Below are 18,670 nucleotides of genomic sequence, written 5' to 3'. Positions count from 1 at the left end.
CGTCTACGGCCGAAAAAAATTATGAACGCTACAATATAAAAGGGGGCTCCAGCTACTGGGTTCTGGGTGAGGATTTGATTTTCGGAGTCCGCCATCTTGGATTGTGACGTAACGGCCATCTTCGATGACCTTAACTTTGATCTTGACCTTCCAAATTCGCTAAAATTTCCAGTATTTAGGAAAAATATTCCGCTAAAAAAATATCAAAAAAATAATAAAATTCCAATTTTGAAGAAAAATTTCCCGTTTTAGTTCTCAAAAAATGTAAATAGACTTGAAAATTCCTGAAATTAGCTTAAGACTCCTAAAAACAAGCCGCCCTAAGCCGCCGAGGTCATGACCTCCATTTTAATTGTGACAACTGTTGCCAGTATCGTTACGGTCGCCATATTGAAAATCCGTATTTTTCAGAAAAAGATTTCGAGGTCATGACCTCGGCTGCTTAGGGAGGCTTATTTTTAGGAGACTTCTGGAGCCAAAGACAGTTGGAGCCATTATATCCAACCGAATCTTGCGTCCGATACTGATGGGATCGTAAATTAAAATGTTCGTTCTGTTCGTTAACTGTGCTTCATTATTTTTAATTGCTTCCAAATGTGCTTCCTCGTCGTACGTGTTTAATTTTTTAATGTGGTTATTACTCGTGTATTAATGTAAGTGGTTCTTGTTTTGACTCACATATTATTTGGTGACTGTGAGTAGGCTATATACCTAAGCGAGGACTGGACGAAGACACTCATTTTGTTACTGGCTCCGAGGGTGTAAGAATCACCTAGTTGGACTCATCTGATACATCTTTAACATCGAACTCGATGGAAGTTGTCCCATCGTTGACGGGAACACTGATGGCGGCGGCGACGACGACGGCGCCGCAGATCCCGTTGACATCGTCGACAACTACGCAGAACTTGATGAAATGTTTACCATTGACATCGGGGACCCTAATGGTTGCAATGATGGCGACGCAGATCCTGATGGAATGTGTATCGTCGTCTCCGACAACACTAGATGAGACTTCAACGGGCATGGTTCCACTAGCAGAAGAGACTCGCACGTCCTGCAGTGCCGTCTGCAGAGGAAACGTCGATGGATGACGTTTCGCCAGCGAAGGAAAATTCAACTTGCGAGCATCGGTAGCAAGGCACGGATCTTTTAAAATATAACTTGTGGCTGGACTGTGTCTATGGCGAACCATATCCGTTCGAGGGCTAAGTAAAGAAGTGCGCATTGAAGACAGTGAATACTCCCATTTACAATTCCGACGATGTGAAAGAGTCTGTTAAACACAGTATCGAGAAACTCTGTCGGGAAGAAAAAAAAATGAAAGCCAGAAAACCCTGCGTTGTGTTATCTTGTTATTAAATTTGATAAATAGTTTTGCTGGGTATGCCTAATACTGAGTTATATTATAAACGTGGTTGAGAATAACTTTTTAAAATGTGTGTAAGTTGTAGTTAGCATTGTTAATAGAATTCACTCCTGAGCTGAAGGCACACATAAGACACCATACTGCCCCTGTGGGAGCTCATTTCTGGGCCATTGCCGGGAGTCTCTCAGGGGTATTGCCTCTTGTGGAGCAAGCCGCGAGTCCGGGATCGGGAATCCTTCATTTCACAGACGAGTGAGCCAAACCTCCGATCGTGCATCTTCGGTTTTTTTTGGTTCATTGTAAATAAATATGGCGGTGTTGATAAAAGGATACTAATGGTCAATTAGGTTATGTTAGCTACATTATTAATACTTTAAAACATTGTGGACGGTTGATTTGGTTAGGATAGCTACATAAAAGATACGGAAAAAAAAGCATGAACTGCGGGGAACTTCGGTTTTAGGCTCTCTCGTCTGTGAAAAGAAGGCTTCCCGTCCGGGGTCGGCTCTGGAGGCCGCGGGGCGCGGGCTGCCAGCACACGAGACCGGCACGGCCCGCCAGCGCTGGACGGCGGCCTTGGTCCACTTGTCGCTCGGCCTCAGGCCTTCGCCCCACCTCCCGGCCTCCCAGAGACCCAGCAGTCCGCGTCAACAGTCGGCGCCGTGCCCGCCGGACCGAGCCACCTTCAACTGCTCTGCCGCGCCACGTCACAGCTCTGTTCACCTCGCCTGCTCCGGCCGGCTTGTGTCAGGGGAGGGACCAGAGTTGGGGGGGAGAGGGTTGCAGATGACAGGAGGGTTTTGATGGTAGGCATGGGAAACTCTGAGTTAAATGGGGCGTTACTAATTTGGAATAATAATAGCCACTTTGCTAATTTAACACATTTTACAAATGAAAAAAATGTATATATATTTCACAGCATACTATCACAATGTCATTTATACATTCTCAGAATCACCTGCGTAGTGTGAAATAACAAAATAAAATAATACTTACAAATGTATTTTTATACAAGATATGGAAAGAAAAAAATTGGTTATAAATAGGTATGTCAGTTTTGATATCTAGAAGTAGTGCCTAATTATAATTACATCCTCAGAAGGCGTGTTAGAGTACGCCTTTCTTTTCGTAATACAGCAGGAGCTTCTGGAGGGCTTCCTTGAAGCGCTTCCCTTGGAACGCCTTCTCCATGGGGTTGAAGGTCCCCGCCTCCAGCGACTCCTCGGAGAGCGAGTCCATGTCCAGCGCCTCGCTGGAGTCGGCCACGACGGCGCTGAGCACCGTGCAGCCGGCGTGCAGCCCGAACCGCATCTTGTCCTGGAAGTCGCTCCGCAGGCGGTCCAGGCCGCAGACGCCGCGCGCCGCGCCCAGGGTGCTCGTGCTCGCCACCAGAGCCTCGTGGTAGCTCGCCAGCAGCTCGTCCTCGTGGTCCTCCCTGATTCCCGCCGCGGGGCTCGTGGCCAGGAAGTACTGCAGGTCCAGCGCCGGCGAGCCGTAGCGCAGGATCTGGAAGTCGATCAGACACACCTACTCCGGGCGGCCCGCGTCCTCCGAGTAGCGGAACAGCATGTTGTTGACCCAGAAGTCGCCGTGGTTCACCACGTTGAAGCCGTCCTCCGAGGGCACCACGAGCCGCTCCAGGTCCTCGGTTATCGTGTCCTTGATGCCGCGGATCTTGTCGCCGAACCTCTCGAATCCGGGCCACGTCGCGACGATGTCCGCCAGAGAACTGTAGACGGCAGGAATGAAGCGCAGGTTCATCTCTCTCTTGCTGCAACGGAGAAACCAACACGTGTTGATAGCCATTCAGGGGCGCAACAACTAAATTTCCAAAGGGGGGCAATATACCTTTTTATAAAGAATCATCGATCCCCCCTATTGAAGCGGGGGGTCCGGGGGTCCTCCCCCGGGAAAATTTGTATTTCAAGGTGGAAAATGGTGCTATTTAAGCAGTTTTATTATCTAAAAATTGATTACACAGCACTTTATTTGCCCCCACTTCAAGGTTTCAGAGGGGGGGGGGGGGGGGCAAAATACCCTTGCCCCCCCCCCCTGTTGTTGCGCCCCTGTAGCCATTGATACTTATATGTGCAGCTATGAACAAATTCATAAAAATTTCTTCCAGACAAGCTATTCATGAACTCAGAAAGACATTCACCACTGTTCCTCCTCTTCCTAAGACAGAGATTACGATTATAACTTATTTCGGGATACGCTTAGTCGCTATTATAAACGCAGTCGCTTCGTATCAGTGTAAAGTAAGACTATAACATCCACTGCAGATGGCACAAGTGACTGGAAGCAGCGTGACGGGAGGCATACCTCTCGGTGAACATGGACTCCTGCACCTGCTCGATGACGGCCGGGTCGCGGCGCACCAGCTCCGCCGACAGCCCGTGGAAGGCGGCGAGCGCCCTCAGCGCCAGGCGACAGTGCGCGAGGTCCAGTCCCGTCTTGCGGTCCGCCATCTTGAAGCCTCTGGAGGAGACGTCCTCCAGCACCACGATGTCCGGCTTGTCCGCGGGGAGGTAGGCGGGGGTCACCGGCGGGCAGCTGGTGAGGGTCCTCAGGGCGGGCAGCAGGCGGCTGTACGCGAACACCTCCTTCTGGAAGAGCAGGGCCTCCAGCACGAAGCGCCGCATCACCTCGTTGGTGGGCGGCGTCTTGACGACCAGGGAGCGGCTCTTGCGCGCGCCGCCGCCGGAGCGGTAGTCCACCGCCACCTTGTGCATCACGCTGGCGTAGTTGTCGCCCTTGGCCGCGGCGGGCCGCGCCTCCACGGAGTCCACCGTCAGCGCGGGGTCGTCCTCGGAGCGCCGCAGCACGTCCTGAAGGAGCCCGGCCGTCAGCCCCGGCGGGGTCTCGTCCTGGGGCGGAGGCGCTGGCGGGTCCATGCTGCACACCTGCCTCACGGATACCACCCGGTGGCCTTCAGCTCTTCCACTGTCCTGCTCGGCCGTACCACCACCCACCCCCTCTCTCCAACCTGACCGAGCTGGGCCACCCCTCAGACACTGCCATGGCTGGCCAATCCCCAAACAAACCTCACGAGGCATACTGCCCTTTCAACGGTGGTAACCTGGCATGATTAAGCATGTAATCTCAGTGCTGTGATGCACTTAGGTCCCTACCTAACCGGATACTCCTATATAGCAACTATACTCCTTAAATATACAAAAGTTCATTTTGGTTTTTCTGAAAATTTATCCAAGTACACACTGGAATTCGTGAGAACACAGGATGTTGGGAAATTACTCGGCATAAATTTAATAGGTGGCGGGTTATGTGAATTTTTTTTTAATACGTAATAAATGACCGGAAACACTACCCTGCAAAAGGAGCCATTTAATTGGCATTGGCTGAGAGGATGAGAGATCGCAGCGCATTGGCTCCGCGGTCAGCAGGCAACGCTGCGGCGCAGATGTTGGAGTCAGCCACATGCAACCACCAGCAGCCACCACTTTTTTTTGACGTGATAACGTCTTATTAATCCATGAACGCCAGCTGCACGCACGAAAAAGTGTCACGTTCCGCCTGAGCCGAGCGTGCAAGAACCGGCCAACCAACGTGCGAGAAAATCTTCTATAATATCAAACAGGTTAAGGCGGGCTTTGTAACTAATTGCTCGTAATTATATTTAAATTAAATTTGCAAAAACTGTAAATAATATTTGAACATTAAAAAAAGTAAGCAATTTTTTCATCAATGTTTTTTTATGACGTTATCACGTAAAATTATCGTCCGTAAATCGACTTTACAGAACCCCCTCCCCCTTTTTTTTGCGTGACTCACTTCGGAAATTCGATAAAATTACAAAAAGGTCAGTGTTTGTTTTAAAGCAATATGTAGACTAGTCTGCGAATGTCACGTTATCGAAGTGAAATTCAACGCAGCCAGTACAGGGTAGGTATATTTGGTTACTGATCAGAGCCTAACGAAAAGACGGAGAAGGGGGAGGGAGACTATTGAGTGCCCCACTCTCACTCCTGGGTAATAGAGGTGTAAAAGTAACGAAAAAAAAGCATACCTGTATGTATTCGTTACTATAACAATTAGTAATCGTTACTATCGTATCGCATACGTTACTCGTTACTTCTGATACCTCATAACATGCTATGTTATGTTAGAGCAACGAATCGAGTCGTGTTGCATACGCATACAGTATGACGTCGTGGTGTCGCAACATTAGTAATTTGTAGAAAACATACTTATACATTACATACCAAACTGCGTAAGGTGCATTTTTTTTTTTTTTTCACTTTTCCGTATTTTGAACCAGACTTGTGTTTGTCATTCTAAATTTAATTTGATTTAATAGGTAAAGTGTAGAACTACAAGTGAACTGTAGACGGAATCTACCAAATTTGCAATGGATTTACTATTTTGAAAATTTTAACCGTTAGCTTATGTTATATATGACAATAACATCGCGATCCATTATGCGTCGATTATAATGGAAAAGCAACAAATAGGTGTCGGAAAATTATTTATTGACAACCATACTACGAAAAATGCGAGTAACGAAATGCATTCGTGTGGGTAACGTTTCGTTACTCGGTACCAGATGGCGCACCCGTTACTCAGTACCGAATACATGCGGTTTGCTGCAGCTCTACTGGGCAAGCGTCAGTGAAGCCATGCCGCCGACACACCGCGTCTCCTCGTGGTCTCGGCCCGCTACTAGGCCGTCTCCCAGCTGCATGGAGGCGTTTAGTGCGCTGCTGCGTGTTTTATTGTTTGCTTCTACCGTTCAGGTGAATTAATGGTTGAATATTTGTTTTTGTCGTCCAAGTGGACCGCTGAAGTGACCCATGGTGGCCACTCGCCTATTCTTCTGACTCGTGCCGGTTCCGAGCCGGACAGAGGCAGGTAGCGAGGTGCTGGATTGTCAGACAATACCCTCACAGGCGTGATTCCGGGGTGGCAAGCGGCGGCAGTTGCTACCCTAGGATTGTCCAGCCGAGTATTTAGTCACTCCCATTTCGAAGTAAAAAATGTCAATAGTTTGCAAACAATTGTAAAATACAAAATTTTTTTACAAGCATGGCACTTTCTTGATTCGTTATTACTCAAGCCATATTTAGCTCAGAAAAATAAAATGTTTATTGGAAATACTTAAAAGTAATTTAAAATGAATTTTTTAGGATAAATGAAAAATGTTAAAAAATTATTTTGTGATGTGTGGTGAAATTAGTCAGAAAAAAGGCTTAAAAAACTAATAATTTAAATTTCGACGTAACAACGTCTAATAAATCGATGAACGTCGGCTGCATGCACGAAAAAGTGTACCGTTACGCACATTGTCCCGTTACGCTGTCCCGTTACGCCCATTGTACGCTTGCGCCGCATCTATCTCTCTTCCACTCGATTGGAACAACCATCGATTTGACTTTTTCGAGGCACATTAAAATTGAAACACTCCCATTAGTTTCCTACTGTTCCTATCATCGTCCTATCCTTAACAGAATAACACAGATTGGAAGAAGTTAAATAGCAAACATGTATAAAAGTTATATTTTAAAATAATATGTTCGTTAAAGTAATATACATATTTGAATTAATGAGTGCAAATAAAAGTAAATTTATCAATTAAATTGTAGATTTCATTTCACTCCTTCTTTGTATCCATACAAAATAGTGATAATTCAATAAAAAAATGATACAATTTTATTCATAAAAGTATGCAATAATTTCATCACTGTTTTTTTATGACGTCACGTTAAACTATCGTCCGTAAACCGACTTTACAGACAACCAATTTTTTTTTTTTTTTTAATTTTCCGGACCCTCCTTACACTTGAGGGCATTCCTTACCACCAGTTACCATCCCCCCCCCCCCCCCCCCAATTCCCAACACCCTTCTCAAGGTTACGCCTTGCCGACCCAGTTAAAATGTGTTGCAATTACGCCTCTGACTATACACACTAGAAATGTTAGAATCGAATTTCATTCTCGAGACAACAGCAGTGTCGTTACTTCATACGTGTCGTACTTGGTTGCACGATCACGCATCATGTGGTGCGAGGTTCGCATGGAAAGTATCACGTAACTCTGTTCCCGTGGACGGGTCTACGTGGCCTGGCCGAAGAAGTGCCAGCTCATGCCGCGAGTGTGCTATGCGAGATGCGAGATAACTGTTATCAGCTCAGGCACGATGGCCGCGAGACATGCCTCAGGCCGGGTCCACAATAAAAAAAAATTGGTTGTCTGTAAAGTCGGTTTACGGACGATAGTTTAACGCGACAACGTCATAAAAAAACAGTGATAAAATTATTGCATACTTTTATGAATAAAATTGTATCTTTTTTTTTTATTGAATTATCACTATTTTGTATGGATACAAAGAAAGAGTGAAACGAAATCTACAATTTATTTGATAAATTTACTTTTATTTGCACTCATTAATTCAAATATGTTTATTACTTTAACGAAGAGATTATTTTAAGTATAACTTTTATACATGTTCGCTATTTAACTTCTTCCAATCTGTGTTATTCTGTTAAGGATAGGACGATGATAGGAAAAGTAGGAAACCAATGGGAGTGTTTCAAGTTTAATGTGCCTCGAAAAAGTCAAATCGATGGTTGTTTCAATCGAGTGGAAGAGAGAAATTGTAATCTTACTATTTATTTCAGCCAATGAAATTTCGCGATGTATCCGACATATGTTGGCAGTGTTAGTACGTAACTATATTAACTACCAAATGATTACTATCCCGTTACATCTGACCATCAATTTGTGAGCACACTTTTTTACAACTAATAAGTAAGGCTTTACATAAAAATTTTAGCTAACCATTAAACCTCGAAATATTTTTTTTTAGTTACAATATTTTGCTAGTAACTTATAAGTAATTTTAAAAGCAGGAATCACGCCTGAGTAATGTAATAGCTCAACAATTTCTAGCCACAATTTGATATATATATATATATACTAGCTGCCCGACCCGGCTTCGCACGGCTATACTAATGGAAAAAGAATTATGCCACATCTCCCATTTACAGTAATGGTAAATAATAAAAAATTCCGTGAAAATTTATTACAATGCTGTATGATGGTTTCCCGACTCGTGCACGCAACATAAAACTGATGTACCCGTACTTCGCTACGGCAGTCTACAGGCAGATCACTCTTGCGCCGCTCATAATACATGCCCCTCGTGGGTACGCCACTGCCGCGCGATGCCTGTTGCCATGGAGACGCAGAAGGCATGAACAATGCAAAATACTGTTCTCATGCAGACAAAGTACCCACTGTTCCCTGGTTTTAACCACCTATGCTATGGGATCTAATTTTCGGAAAATGTCATCCTGCGTAACATAAGGAACATTACTGTGAAGTTTCAAGTCTGTAAAATATATATACTTGAAAAAAAAGGGCAATTTTTGATATTTAAAGTACTTGCAAAATTTCAACGGTGATGAGGACTGCACTAACAATGAAATAGCCGTTGCCATAGAGACGAATGAAGCATCAACAAAGCAACAGCCGTTGCCATGGTGATTTCCTACCAAAAACTGGAAATAAAAAAAAAATTTAGGGGTGGACTACCCCTAACATTTAGGGGGATGAAAAATAGATGTTGGCCGATTCTCATAGATACCGGATAAGCACAAAAAATTTCATCAAAATCGGTCAAGCCGTTTCGGAGGAGTATGGCAACGAAAACTGTGACACGAGAATTTTATATATATATATATATATATATATATATATATAAAGTTCTCTCATCCCGCCGAAAGGCTTCCTACTCGACTCCCATTGGTGGTTGCGCCATGCGTACTTAACATAAATAAAATATGTACTAATTTCCCTTCCATGCGCGAGACCGTGTGATTGTGCGCTGTTGTGGACCAGTAGGTTCGCAAACACAGCGGTCGAATCTTGTGCGCACGGCCTACTGTCACTGTTACTGCTATGTTTTCAACTGTGCGTCCAGTTTGAAGCCTTCTACGCGCACGCTTCTCTTGTTCGGTCTACAGACACGCGACAGCACTCTCGCGACAGTCGGCGCGACACCACTCTCGCGACAGTCGGCGCGACACCACTCTCGCGACAGTTGGCGCAACCTCCTGGACTTGATGTAAGTTTATGGACATACGCCATTGCTAAGCACTTTTTCTGTATAAGAAAACAGAAAATAAAATAAATAAATAAACAAATAAAAAATTTATTTCATATTTAGTTTTCTTCTACAGAAAAAGTGCTTAGCAATGGCGTATGTCCATAAACTTACATAAAGTCATGCACTCCCATTGCACAAATATTTCAAAGATAATATAAACGTCCTGGAGTTATCTCGGTTCGGTTGAAAAAATTCTAACAGAAATGGAAAAAAAAATTATATGCGCTAATACACTAACAAATTATAAAATTATGTAAACATTTATACTCATAACAATTTAGATGAAGAGTGATAATTTTACCAGGCATGGTAACGATTATATTTTATAAAACTGGATATTGGCACCTGAAAAAATAATAAATTAATAAATGTACTGCTAAAAATTCCTTGAGGTAAAGTGATCGTTTTTTTATAAACACAATTATTTCGACGAATAAGTTCTTTACCTGTAAGACTTGAATAATTGTTATTAATCCCCCTTTTATCCTGTGACTGTAGAGCGGCCCAATCATTTGGCTTGTAATTAATTTTTCACTATGGAGTATTAATCTGAATGTAAAAATTTATAACAATAAATTGTAATGTTGCCGGAACTAGCTCTTACGAGACATTTGCAAGATAACTGCATGTGTGTAGGCTAGGTACTTATGTTTGAAAATTTGGCAGCCACATATTCCTTGTTGCATGGAAAAAATTGGTTGTCTGTAAAGTCGGTTTACAGACGATAGTTTAACGTGACAACGTCATAACAAAACATTAATGAAATGATTGCATACTTTTATGAATAAAATTGAATCATTTTTATTGAATTATCACTATTTTGTATGGATACAAAGAATGAGTGAAATGAAATCTACAATTTAATTATAACTTTACTTTTATTTGCACTCATTAATTCAAATATGTTTATTACTTTAACGAACAGATTATTTTAAGTATAACGTTTATACATGTTTGCTATTTAACTTCTTCCAGTCTGTGTTATTCTGTTAAGGATAGGACGATGATAGGAAAAGTAGGAACCGAATGGGAGTCGTTGTGTTGTCGGGATTATCTGTTCCGTTTTTTCTGCTGGGTTCGTCTGTGTGTCACACTCTGTTGTCCAAGGTTGTTGTTCGTCTGTTGTTGCAATTGTCTCATCGTTGTCAGCACACTTGTGTATGTCTGTGATGTAAAATTTTTCGGACTAATTCCTGCTACGGACTTCTCTGTACAGATTTCGGCTTGTTCTCTATGTGCATGTTTGCCGGACTGTTTAAGCAAAAGAGTATAGGTAAAAAATTGGCCAAAATACAATATAATTTTTTTATTGTGTTTTATATGAATTTTACATTAATATATAAATTAAAAATTAAGGTGCTGTGTTACATAATTAGAAATTAAGTTTGAAAAAAAAGTACAAAAGTGATTAATGTAATGTTAAAAATAAAAAATATACATATTTCCTGAAAACACGCTTTTTTTTACTTATACTAGTTTGCCCATACAACCTAGTATTCATCTTTGTTGTCAGTTTTTGAAGTTTTTCTATGATAAACAGTATAAACCAACAATTATGTATGTATAAAAATGTTTTATATCAATACAGTATTTCCCACTGCAAGAATCATTCAAAGAGATTGTGTCAGTCACAGGAAGTAATAGAGTTAAAAATGTTGTTGGGAGTCGTACGGAGACAGTCTGTCTCAGAGATTAGGAAATAATAAAGATGGAGCATTAGAGGCCAGACGTGAAGCAGATGTTTTCCTAATTGTTTTCTGATTTTCACATACAAATATGGCAGACGTTTGTTTATATTTGTGTCAGCTTTCTAGCCTACTTTTATTATTGACTGTTGCTGTTCGAAAGAAAATTAAATCAAAATATTACTGGTTAATATGTTTAAAAATATATACTAAAAGTCCAATACGAATATTCATAATACAAATGTAATGATACTAGTTGACATTTCTCACCAACTTAACCTCCAATACAGGTACAGCTGATACATTTGTAAACAAACGGCTGCCATATTGAAACGTATAGTACACTGAAACTCCCCTCCTATTTTGGCTTTACACACCTCGTCTAGAATCAGACCTTATGTACGAAGGCTATTTATTTTTTCAATCTCCGATGGGCTATATAAAAAAAAGAAAAATTTAATAACATAATTTTATCACCAAAAGTACAGCAGAGTTTCACTTATTTTCTACTGAATCGTCAAAACGATCGAGGCATTTGTCATATCGCAGCCCATAGCTGACGCGTCAAGAATCATAGCAAGATAAGCGAATGGTGGGGCACAATTCCCCGCACTATTAGTCCACCCGCCTCACAGCGGCGTCATGAGGGAGAGGGAGATCCAGGCGCTGGCCCTGTACCTCTATTCACTGGCGGCTAATGTCTTCGAAGAAGGCAGCGATAAGCTTGTGTCACGATACGACCAAGCGATAGTTTTGGCGATTATGTAGAAAAATAAGTAGGACCCTGCTGTACTTTTGGTGATAAAATTATAGTGTTATGTAAATTTGTATTTTTTACAGCCCATCGGAGGTTGAAAAAAAAACAGCCCTTCGCATGATTGTGTTTTCCTTGCACCACCCCTTCACTATTAGTGTGTTATCTTCCCCCACCATTCCCCCTGTATGCCACTCGAACCCCGGGGCTTGCGCGAACTCTACTGCCTCTGTCTCATTAGACATTATAATTCGCTTCTCACTTGAATCAGTAAGTTTATAGTTGCAGTGTGTGCACCGAGGCAGTCGCAAGCGGCGCATGACGCACCTAACAGTGTGAGAGTTGTTCCCTTTCCTCAGTGAGCTGCATCAGTGCGCACAGCATCGGCCTGGACTCGTCCTGGTCCGCGCACCAACTGCACGAGGCACGAGGCACGAGGGAGTAGCGCATTACGCGCTGACGTCACGTCAGGGGCGAAGCCAGGGGGGGGGGGTTAGGGGTTCTTAGCCCCTATTTTTTTTCTTATCTGAAAGCAGGTTAGCTAAAAGCCTGGGTGTCTTACTGCTATCACCGGCCACTGCACTGGAGGGGAAGAGTAAGCGAGCCCTACCGATTCTCCTTCCGTTCCCCTACCCATGTCGCGAGCAGAAGCTATAAGGTTGTGACGCCGTGACGGGTCCCAAGTTTCAAATATCTTATACCTACTGTATTTAACCAGCGCGGTAATTATAAGCAGGTGGTGTCTGGTTAACTCTTCAAGCTAAAGCTAATTGTTTCCAGGAATAGATCCGTTCTGCCGAAACCCAACCCTTTTTATTCCTTTTTTTTTTGTATTTTCGAGCTTCGAGCATGATTTATGATTTTGAGTGGACGTGGACAAGGCAATTGGATTGATTAAAATATCTTTAATTAATTTTTTACTTCATCACTCAAACAATTTTTTTCTTAAAAAATTAATAATATTTTTACCATTACAATATTTAAAGTTAAGTACCGAAAACTGTTCAAATAGCACTATTTTACACCTTAAAATCCTAATTTTTCCGGGGGAGGACCCCCGGACCCCTCGCTTTAATAGGGAGGGGGGGACCATGCTTCTTAACCCCCCCCCCATACACAAATCCTGGCTACGCTACTGCGTCACGTTGATGCTAAGTGTTGTCAAGGACGCGCCTAGTCCCAGGTTAGCTAGTCATGGAGCTTCAAGGCTAAACTTTATGGCATCTTTATGTAAATATAGAATATAATGAAGACAGGTCCAGCTCACATGCGCCGGCGCTACACAGAGATAAGCGGATGTGATGGAAGTGCAGTGTGTAGAAATGCCAAGATGAAAACCTTCGTTTCCAGAGAAATTAGAAGCGAATGTTTTGCACTAGTAAGACACTCTTTGCCATGAAAAATTATTTTTTGGGACAGACAATATGTTCTTTTAAGTAACTGCGGAGTTACGTTGCTGCAAACAGCAATTTTATTTTGTCGTGAATAATTAATGTTAAATAGAGCTTTTACTATCGTTTAAATTCTGTTATTAATTAATACTTTAGCTATTAATACTATAGAGAAACAATTGGGCATTAGTCTTACTTCAAAGATTATTAATGTCTAAGATAACGGAATGCAACAAAGAAAATTCTTTCTTGAAATAAGCACATACATAATTATTTAACACATTTAATTTTGTAATTAGAAAAAAAATACTATTTGTTTATTACACAGAGATTGGTATTAGAACGTGCACAATAGAGGCTCTTTCTCAAAAAATTTAAGTCTTATAACTAGTACAAAACAGCCACCTAACATTTCATTGGCAAAATGTTAAAATCACATTAGTAGCACAAGTAATAATGTTAAAATTAAAAACGCTCGATTTTAAACGGAACAGATATGAAAGATTTTTTTTTTTTTCATTTCAGAATTATATCCTGCAGGTTGTTAATGGTCGACTCTCTGTGGGGTAAAGCAACTGCATCCGACATTAAAGTATAGTAGACTCAATACGTGTTCCTCGGACTTCAAAGCCTAGAATACCTCAAGATATTCATTCTTTAGAAAAGAATTAAAATAATCAAAATGCCTAATCAAAATGCTTATTTTTCACAGTTAAGCAATTTCGTCTATTTCTATATATTCTGTTTTTGTTACTTTATTAATTCTGTAATAACAGTATCTACATAACGCTGGTATATAACTAGCCGGGATTGTCAAATAACAAAGAATTATGAGTATCTTACTTACACACGTTGACGCAGCGCAAAGTAACGCAATGAACGTGAACGAGAGTGGAAGTGTAGAGACATGAAGAGCCAGTTCCAGGTCACAGTGACCTCGCGTGTCGCCGAGGCGCGCGGTGACGTGACAGCTGGACGCGGGGCGAGGCTGTGACCACTGTCACACGATGTCACCCGATGTCACAAGCAGGGGCGTAGCCAGGGGAGGGTTTTAGGGGTTCAAACCCCCCCTTAGCACCAAATCTTTAATTAATTTATTATTCATCACTCAAACAAATTTCATATTAAAATTAATAAAAATTTTACCATTACAATATTTAAATTTAAGTACCGAAATCTGCTAAAATAGCACTATTTTACACCTTAAAATCCAAATTTTCCCGGCGGAGGACCCCCGGACCCCCCGCTTTAATACGCGGGGGAGGTGGGGCCATGCTTCTTAACACCCCCCATACACAAATCCTGGCTACGCCACTGGTCACACGACTGAAGGTCCCGGACAGGCTCCGCTGTGTTTTCCTCGCAGGTGTGCCAACAGAGCTCGAACGCAAGCAATAATTGGGGTTGCCACGGACGATACCAGGATACAAATCGGTACAGACGGCTCCATTGTGGTATGCCGTACTTCAAACAGTTGAAAAAAACACAGACACTTATGGCATTGCCCACGAGATAACGCTTTGGATTTCAGTGCCCCAACACAGACAATCCCCCCTGGCGGTCGAGCTTGGATGGAAGCAGCACAGAACATCACCTTCGCGCAAGCTATGACGCAGTCATGCCATCCTCGCAGTCTTACATCACGTCTTAGAGACATAACTTATATACACCACGCATGTCTAGGCATAATAAAAAAAAACCTTTGATATTGACTCTGATGTTTAAGTTAAGTGAACTTCCACATAAGGTGTGTGCAAATTGCAAGGCTTATTTATGTCAGTAATTTGAATTTTGTGTATATAAATGCAATGTACTTATAACATTGATTAAGTAAGTAGAATAATTCTATTATACACGGTGTTACACATTTGTCACAGTTCAGCTCTTTTGAAGTAATATTTCTTTCTGAAATATTAATTCAGATTAATTTAATTTCAGAAAGTTTTTTTTTGGTAATAATGCGTATATGCAGCTAACATTCGTGTTTGGAGTGCAATGAGTTGTTGCTGGTCTGCAAGCTGGGAATGGCTCGGGTAGGCCACCCGCCGCACACGGAAGAAGATAGTCATGCCCCGTCACTCCCCACGCAGCCTAACAGGTTCAACAAATACTTACGTAACTATGCACAAATATTACAATTTTACAGTAAGTCAGGGTGGTATGTCCCGTTCGAAGTCATTATTTTGTATTCAAGATAAACACCGTTTACAATTTTTTTCATAAATAAGTAACGAAATAAACTTTCTCAGATAAAAACGCAAATGCATGTTATGTAAATATCGTAATTTTTACGTAGTTAGCTGATAAAGTTACATTTTAATAATGTTTTGTGCAGCACTGATAAGAAGAATCAATAATTTAATGAATAACCAAAGTTTTTTGGGTTCAAATGTCTATCAGAAAAAAAAAGAATATTCCATAGCCTTTTAAATTAAAAAAAATGGGTATTTTTGCAGCTAAGTTAAATAAAATAATTTATTCTGAATGAAATTAAAACTATTTTATGAAATAACCGGTAGTGCTGTGTACAGATTAAAAAAAATAATTATGTAATCCATTCAAATCTTATCTGTATTGCAAAAACGTTAATAATACAATTTTGACAACTAATCACGCAAAACGTATTCCGTAAGTGTTCAGGCATTCAAACAAATGTACAAGTTGAACAGTTTTTTTAACGTAAATACGAAGTAATTACTTGGAACAACCAGACAACCCCCCCCCCCCCCAACCCTTAATTTTAAAATTCTTAAACGCATGCGCGGCATCGTGAGCTGTACGGGCGCCTCGCGCAACAACTGCCCAGTGTGACGTCACCCGGTAGGCAGTAGGAGCACAAGCAAGATGCCTCGAGAGTACTAAGATGTACATCAAGTTCTGTCCCTGCCCGAACACGCCCGAATATTCACCTTCGGCCAACCTCGGGATTTTGTTATATTTTAGCGCAGGAAAGAATGAATTCAAATATTAAAAGAGGTCGGTTAGGTTAGCTACATTAAAACACTTTAAAACACTATGGACGGTTAGTTAGGTTAGTACAGCTACATTAAAATAAACAGAGATATAAATGAACCCGAGGTTGGCCGAAGGTGAATATTCGGGCGTGTTCGGGCAGGGACAGAACTTGAACTACATCCCAGGCTTCCCAGATGCCTCACCCAGCCGCGCGCTCAGTCCGCTGTGTTCGCTGCGCCGCTCGTCGCTGCACTGAGCGCGGGGTCGGATCGCGCGGGCGCGGCGCGTGGCCTTGGCACAGCTGTTAGCCAGAGTCCTCCCGTCGCCGCCGCGGGACGTTACGCAACGAGAACGGCTTGATGCTGAGCTGAAATTGCTGGAGCAGCCAAGGCCAGTCTCGTGAAGCGGGCAATTCAGCCCGCGAGTCCACGCGACCCTCTATTCGCAGTAAACATTTGTACCGAATACATTTGATTCTGGAGTTGGAATGGTAGTGTTAAATTTGGACAGATAACCTCAAATATGTATTAAATCGGGTCACACTCAACAACTTTTCAATCCAAATCTCATACTGAAATTAAATAAAGCTGGAAGGAACTCTCGAACTTTTTCTGCTATTTAATAATTTTTTTTAATTTTAAACATACATAAATTTAATTCACATTTAGAAACAATATTCGTTACATAATAAAAATAAATGCTCAGTGATTTTTTTAAGTTATAAAAATATAATTTCCTGTTTACACATATAATTATTTCGCATACGACATTCGTATTAACATTATTTTAGTTATTTCACTTTTATAACCTATTCAATAACCAATGTGTGTTTTTTTTTTTTTTTTTGCCATTTTGAAAATTCGTTGTGAAGGGAAAGGAATGTGATATCCGTTATTGCTATACACGGATTTTGACTGGCCGATTGACATCCAGTATATTTTACATTTGACGGAAACTAAATTCATCCTACTTGTCGAACAAACATGGCTGGGATAGTGACGTTTTCGATGATGTCACGATCTTCCAACTCTATGAGACACAGCACAAACCATGATTTGTATTTTCTCACTGGCCAACACCACTTACGTCAAGGCTGATATTACACCAACCAGTATGCACATGTCGACCATCCACTAGTTTTAATAATTTATAAAAAACATATTGATTTTGTAAATAATAAAAAAGAAAGAATAAAATATTCTTAACATTTCAAAGAGAAAATTATTCATTTACATTGGCTAGATTAATAGTGAAAGCATTAGTTTTTTGATTCTTGGATCTGCCATTTTGTTTTCTTCCGCTAGAGTTCGCTGACGCCGTATCATGTTATCTTGAGGCTGAACTGGGAAGATACGAGCAGTGTCTTCGTTGCATTAACAGCATGACCTCAGAAGTGTTTGGAGCCGAGACTGTACTTTTGTAAGTGCGAAACATGGCCGGACGTTTGCCGTGAGCCAGTGAGTTTTATCGGGGTGCTCCTGCATCCATTAATTCTTTCCCGTGGGTAGCAAGCAGCCCATCACGCTGTTCTCTGCTATGTCCATCGAGGGAAACCAATATTATTTAATGTACGACACTCGAAACATCAGAATTAAAAAAAAAAAAATCTCAAGACTGTAAACGTCACCGCGGCCATAACTGTAGACGTGATGTTGCTCTTCCCATAACTTGTGAAATTTCCAATTAATTCTATTGAGCAACAGACTTGAAATTTTCGTTTTATCAGGGCAAAGACAAGCATTAAAAAAATTCAAAAATAAACCAACCATCCCCCTTCCCTTCTGGGCCCGAGTGCCTATACAGGAACGGTAAGCCGTCATTTCACAGACGAGAGAGCCACACCCGAAGTTCCCCGAAGTTCATTTTAGCTTTTTTTTTCCGTACCACAACAGGTGTATTTATTTGGGGGAAACTGTTTACATGATTTCACAGTATCTTTAATGTAGCTATCCTAACCAAATAAACCGTCCACAATGTTTTAAAGTATTTATAATGTAGCTAACCTAACCTAATTGACCATTAGTTATCATGAGTTGTATATTTATTTACAATGAACAAAAAAAAACAACCGAAGATGCACGATCGGGTGTTTGGCTCTCTCGTCTGTGAAAATAAGGCTTCCCATACAGGAACATGACAACCTAAATTATACACGTTGATGATTTGTGCGCCCACGGTTTTATTGCACAGCGCACCCTCCCAGCTTGCAAGACAAGTCGCAAGTCCCGGCATCGCTAGTTTATGCAAAGTCAGGAAATTGCTATCTTATTTATTCTCAGTTCACTCATTCCACTACGAGCGATTGCAAAATATTACTTAGTAACGTCGCTGTTCTCACTATCGATGTAAACATTGAAGGAATAATTCGGAGAGGGGTGTTCTGTAGCACTG

The 18,670-nt window shown here is 41.6% G+C and overlaps 1 protein-coding gene across 1 annotated transcript; it reads right to left on the bottom strand.

Annotated features, from left to right (window-relative positions):
- Nucleotides 1-2,252: 2,252 nt before the first annotated feature.
- LOC134532596 (uncharacterized) lies at nt 2,253-16,855 on the bottom strand. Its single transcript, XM_063369161.1, has 3 exons — nt 16,483-16,855; nt 3,692-4,272; nt 2,253-3,140 (listed from the first exon to the last, which is right to left on the bottom strand). The coding sequence occupies exons 2-3, from the start codon at nt 4,261-4,263 to the stop codon at nt 2,897-2,899; spliced, it is 816 nt and encodes a 271-aa protein (XP_063225231.1). The 5' UTR covers nt 4,264-4,272; nt 16,483-16,855; the 3' UTR covers nt 2,253-2,896.
- Nucleotides 16,856-18,670: the final 1,815 nt, after the last annotated feature.

The sequence above is a fragment of the Bacillus rossius genome, chromosome 6 (genome assembly GCF_032445375.1).
Source record: "Bacillus rossius redtenbacheri isolate Brsri chromosome 6, Brsri_v3, whole genome shotgun sequence".
Classification (NCBI taxonomy): domain Eukaryota; kingdom Metazoa; phylum Arthropoda; class Insecta; order Phasmatodea; family Bacillidae; genus Bacillus; species Bacillus rossius.
Note: the sequence above shows the minus strand (reverse complement) of the source record. Positions and strands in the feature narration are given on the sequence as shown.